At 44.0% G+C, this 6,000-nt stretch overlaps 1 protein-coding gene across 3 annotated transcripts in view; it reads right to left on the bottom strand.

Moving 5' to 3' along the window:
- Positions 1-577: 577 nt before the first annotated feature.
- The window catches only part of zcchc7 (zinc finger, CCHC domain containing 7), a 387,489-nt gene continuing 382,066 nt past the window's right edge, over positions 578-6,000 (bottom strand). For all 3 annotated transcript variants that reach the window (XM_072516987.1, XM_072516986.1, XM_072516985.1), the window contains one exon: positions 578-1,680. In XM_072516987.1, coding sequence (XP_072373088.1) covers positions 1,097-1,680 — 584 coding nt within the window. In that variant the 3' untranslated portion in view covers positions 578-1,096. The remainder of the gene's footprint in view (positions 1,681-6,000) is intronic.

Genomic DNA, 6,000 nt, shown 5'->3' with positions numbered 1-6,000 from the left:
ACATAAATGAATGACTACAGAAGTTCTGAAAGAAAGAAATGGTGTGGGATGTGGCAGAAGTCATGATTCATGCCACATAAAAGTTCCAGAAACTAAAAAGTCCATTAAAAAGCAGAATCTTTAAGATAATAATCTTAGAATTAAACAGATCAAGATAACAAAATAGAAAGTACACTTAGACCATAAGACATAGAAGCGGGATTAGGCCAATCGGCCCATCGAGTCTGCTCCGCCATTCAATCATGACTGACATTTTTCTCATCCCCATTCTCCTGCCATCTCTCCATAGCCCCTGATCCCCTTATTAATCAAGAACCTATCTATCTCTGTCTTAAAGACACTCGCTGATTTGGCCTCCACAGCCTCCTGCGGCAAAGAGTTCCACAGATTCACCACCCTCGGCTGAAGAAATTCCTCCTCATCTCAGTTTTAAAGGATCGTCCCTTTAGTCTGAGATTGTCTCCTCTGGTTCTAGTTTTTCCTACAAGTGGAAACCTCTACTCTGTCAGATTACAGCCAGTGTAATGAATGAATATGTATCCCTACATATTGCTTTAACAAATTTGTTATGCAAAGATAAATGCTGAAATATTTAATAACTTGTAAAGTCACAGTACAAGCAATAATACAAGTCAAAGCAGACAGGTTACTGATTATAGGTAACCAAAGAAATAAACTAGACTCTAACCATACAGAATGTAACAAGCATGAATATTTATCTGAACTACATCAAACAAAACAATTAATCTGTATGCAAAAATGGTAAGTTGCTCCTTTCCTTTCACTGTTCATCAGGGCTTGGCTGAGAGGCTGTACAAATGCCCTGCACGCAGGTTTCAGTGCCTCTCCCTCCCCAGTGCAAATGCAACCCAGGGCGATTCATTCTCAAATTTACCCACCCCCCTACTGGGTGAAGCCTAACTTTTGTTTAGCTTCACCTAATGGCCTGGCGACATCTGGAGCTCTTTGTGTGTGTGTGCAAACTCATGAACTCCATATCAGTGAATTAATACAATGATTTTTACATTAAAAACAAGGGTTGGAGATTGTTGCTGTGGGTTCTGCTCCCTGAAACAAAAACTATTCACAATTTCTATTATTTTACAGATTCCTGAGATTTAATTTTAGAATGTTTCTTGCGCTTCTTTTCTTTCTGTTTCATTATTGAAGCATTAGCTGGGTCTGATGGAACTTCTTCTCTGACGTGTACTTTTGTTTTCTTAGTCTTGTTTCGCCTTTTCCTTGCCAGCTCGATAGTCTCTCCTTCTGTGTGTTTTTTCTTTTTCCTGATTTTGTTCCTCTTTCTTCTTGTTGGACCTAGATGTCCCGCATTGTGTGTGATATTACGATGCATAAACAACAGAGGGCTCTGTTGGGTTTTATACTGTGGGGCACTAATTGCTACTGACTGGGCTGCAAATCCTCTTGGAAAATCCTCATCAACACCTTCAGTGAAGGTTTTGGGACAATGGGAGGTTCGATGGTGATGCTTTGCTTTGCGTTTTGCCGTCCCACTGTTTCTTGTGAACTCTCTTCCCTCTTGTTCCATCCTTTTTTTCTTCAGCGCTTCTCTCTTCATTTTTTTCTTTGCTTTCTTGGTAAAGGAATCTTCACTTGCAGTCTGTGTGTGCAATCTCGGAGTCAGAAATCTTGTTTCCAGAAGCCCAGCTTCTTGTAGCACTGGAGGAAGAAGTTAAAATGAATGTTTAAAAAACTAGTACTGTGATCATATCAAAATTAAAATGTGGAAGATGAAGGTTACAGGCATAGAATGTAACTATCACATTTTCTATGATGCATCCAAACTAGTTCAAGAATACATACACCAATAAATGCAGGTTACATGTATACTGCCATTATTTTAAAAAATATTCCCTGGGATGGGGTGACACTCACTATCATGGCCCAGCCCTAGTTGTCTTGTAGGTATGTTAGACACAGAGGGCATGATTTAACCACGTGTTGTGCCTGGCGCGGATCTGGGCATGCCAGTTAAATAGCAGGAAAGGCCAAACTCATGATTTGTGCTGGGCACAAATCAGTTTGCTATCTAACTGGCCTGCTCCCGATGGAAAGTTCCAGATCACACCTAAATATGGTGAGCATGTCATTACCCATTAGGGCAGCACTGTAGCCTTGTGGATAGCACAATTGCTTCACAGCTCCAGGGTCCCAGGTTCATAGAACAAGAACATAGAACAATACAGCGCAGTACAGGCCCTTCGGCCCACGATGTTGCACCGAAACAAAAGCCATCTAACCTACACTATACCATTATCATCCATATGTTTATCCAATTCCAGCTTGGGTCACTGTCTGTGCGGAGTCTGCACATCCTCCCCGTGTGTGCGTGGGTTTCCTCCGGGTGCTCCGGTTTCCTCCCACAGTCCAAAGATGTGCAGGTTAGGTGGATTGGCCATGATAAATTGCTCTTAGTGTCCAAAATTGCCCTTAGTGAAGGGTGGGGTTACTGGGTTATGGGGATAGGGTGGCGGTGTTGACCTTGGGTAGGGTGCTCTTTCCAAGAGCCGGTGCAGACTCGATGGGCCGAATGGCCTCCTTCTGCACTGTAAATTCTATGATCTATGATCTACCCGTCATTTGCATTAATTGCCATATTATTAGCGAGATTGAAGTCAAATGCAATGGCCTCCTGGGAATTAACTGGCTCCCCAGCGAGAAATCATGCGGCCGTTGTTTAGTACTCCATTTTTAAAATGTGAAGCCTGTGCAATGGCTGCTGAGGGGATGCGAGGAGTTGAGTAGACATTTCCATTTTCTGGCCTGCGGCTCAAGGGCACCGGAGCTGCTGTCCCAGTGCTCTGGGGTGTGCTGGAGACGGGTGCTTCTCTTTGTGAGGCCTTCAAGCCATCTTTAAATATCGTGGATACCCATAACAGGGGCAACTATAGCTGCTGCGGTCTGTCTTACCAAAAATGTCCAGAACTGTGTCCTGCTCTTGGTTCTATGCTGAAGGTCATTTTAACTCCCTTTGATGGTGAGCAGCCTCAAGCTTCACAGCTAAGGCCATTGCTATTGAGGAATTGGCCTGGTTAGTTGTGAGAGCACTTCACAGCTCCTGGTTGTATTTGCTGCTTGCTCCTGCTGGTGACTGCAGATGCCTGGAGGCTGTTGTTGCTGTTTCCTTTTTTGTAGCCGGAAAGAAGAACAATTTTTTCTAAGATACCTTGGTCCTGGAACACCGGGCACAGGAGAACATAAGAGTCCAGAACGCACTCTGGTTTGAAGCAAAAGATACTGCGGGACCTGGTGCGTGACATTGTTCCAAATGGGCCACTAGCTAACACCATTGAAGAAACGCTTTCGCCGATTGCTGATGTTTTACTTGCTGGTGTGGTGAGTGCTGCATGTAACTGCACATCACTGTGGGTTAAACACGCTGGAAGTCAAGGATGTTCAACTGCACCTTGAGTGCCAGCGGAATATGTGGATGCCAGGATTTAGTTCTGGTGTGAGATTGGCCCGTGTGGGAGGGCCTCCACTGCTGCGGCTCCTGGATGGAGAATGGCCCTGATATGTGGAACATTACAGATCATTTCTACGACAAAGGTCTGGACATGATAACACATTCTCAGGCTTATCCTCCGTTACTGTTGAAGAGCCTGTGAAGGGTGATACCGTGTGTTTATTTTCTTTGTGCAAATGAGCTGATAGAGCTTTGCAATGGGACCATTATGGCACGGTGACATTTCCTTGTTTAAAAGTTAGTGTGATATGTGTAATGTTACGCAGTTTATTTTCAAATCTTTGTTACTATTGACCGTTTAATTTAAAAAAATTCTCAAGTGCCTTCTCATGAGTACACGTGCAATGTCTTAATTGACCCAGTGTTATGTTCTTTCTTGTAGCCGTAAAGAGAAAGGATCAGTAGTAAAAACTAATGGACTAAAGATGCAGGGGCGTTATGTATCAGAGTAACACCATTGGCTGGTGTAACGCGCGTGTTAAGCAATGACCTAATTGGAGTGTTTCACCATTGAACTCCGTTGGAGCAGCATCTTGTGAATAAACCCCTTGCACTATGTTTTTTCCCCATAAATTTAGAGTACCCAATTAATTTTTTTTCCAATTAAGGGGCAATTTAGAGTGGTCAATCCAACCTACCCTGCAAATCTTTGGGTTGTGGGGGTGAGACTCATGCTGACACGGGGAGAATGTGCAAACTCCACACGGACAGTCAACAGGGGATGGGATCGAACCCGGGTCCTCGGTGCCATGAGGCAGCAGTGCTACCCACGGCGACATCGTGCCGCCACATCCTTGCACTATGTTATATGAACTTGGCATGTGCCACCTCTGATTCTTTCTCTTTGCAGCTACAACAAAGAACACAACACTGGGTCAATTGAGATTTTCACTATTGAGATCCATAGAGTTTTTTGTTGGGTAAGGCACTGATTTAAGATAAGTAACAGTCCATAAGAACATAAGAACTAGGACCAGAAATAGGCCATCTGGCCCCTCGAGCCTGCTCCACCATTTAATAGGACCATGGCTGCTCTTTTTGTGGACTCAGCTCCACTTACCCGTCCGCTCACCATAACCCTCAATTCTTTTACTGTTCAAAACTCTACCTATCTTTGCCTTAAAAACATTCAACGAGGTACCTCAACTGCTACCTCAATGGTAGCACAGTGGTTAGCACAATTGCTTCATAGCTCCAGGGTCCCAGGTTTCATTCCTGGCTTGGGTCACTGTCTGTGCGGAGTCTGCACGTTCTACCAGTGTCTGCGTGGGTTTCCTCCGGGTGATCCGGTTTCCTCCCACAGCCCAAAGATGTGCAGGTTAGGTGGATTGGCCATTATAAATTGCCCTTGGTGTCCAAAAAGGTTAGGTGGGGTTACTGGGTTACAGGGATAGGGTGCAGGCATGGGCTTAAGTAGGATGCTCTTTCCAAGAGCTGGTGCAGACTCGATAGGCCGAATGGCCTCCTTCTGCACTGTAAATTCTATGATTCACTGGGTAGGGAATTCCACAGATTTACAACCCTTTGGTGAAGAAGTTCCTCCTCAACTCAGTCCTAAATATGCTTCCACTTATTTTGAGGCTATGCCCCCTAGTTCTAGTTTCATCCACCAGTGGAAACAACCTCTCTGCTTCTACCTTAACTATTCCCTTCATAATTTTATGTGTTTCTATATGATTCCCACCTCATTCTTCTAAATTCCAATGAGTATAGTCCCAGTCTACTTAATCTCTCCTCATAAACTAATCCTCCCAACTCCGGAATCAACCTAGTGAATCTCCTCTGCACCCTCTCCAATGCCAGTACATCCTTTCTCAAGGAGTCAAAAACTGTACACAGTACTCCAGGTGTGGCCTCACCAGCACCCTACACAGCTGCAATATAACCTCCATGTTTTTAAATTCCATCCTTCTGGCAATGAAGGACAAAATTCCATTTGTCTTCCTAATTAACTGCTGCACCGGTAAACCAACTTTTTGTGATTCATGCACAAGGACACCCAGGTCCCTCTGCACAGCAGCATGCTGCCATTCTTTACCATTTAAATAATAGATCATTTTGCTGTTATTCCTACCAAAATGCATGATCTCATTTACCAACATTGTACTCCATCTGCCAGACCCTTGCCCACTCACTTAAACTATCTATATCCCTCTGCAGACTTTCAGTGTTCTCTGCACACTTTATTCTACCACTTATCTTGGTGTCTTCTGCGAACTTTGAACATTACACTTGGTCCCCAACTCCAAATCATCTTTGTAAATTGTAAACAATTGCGGTCCCAACACTGATCCCTGAGGGACACCACTAGCCACTGATTGCCAACCAGAAAAACACTCATTTATCCTCACTCTTTGCTTTTTCTGTTAGTTAACCAATCCTCTATCCATGCCAATACATTACCTGTAAGGCAGTGCACTCTTATCTTACTTAATAGCCTTTTGTGCGGCACCTTGTCGAATGCCTTCTGGTAATCTAGATACTCCAGATCCACCAGTTCTCCATTGTCCACT

The sequence above is a fragment of the Scyliorhinus torazame genome, chromosome 9, assembly GCF_047496885.1.
Source record: "Scyliorhinus torazame isolate Kashiwa2021f chromosome 9, sScyTor2.1, whole genome shotgun sequence".
NCBI classification, from domain to species: Eukaryota; Metazoa; Chordata; class Chondrichthyes; order Carcharhiniformes; family Scyliorhinidae; genus Scyliorhinus; species Scyliorhinus torazame.
The sequence above is the reverse complement of the archived record's forward strand: the minus strand, read 5'-3'. Positions and strand labels throughout refer to the sequence as shown.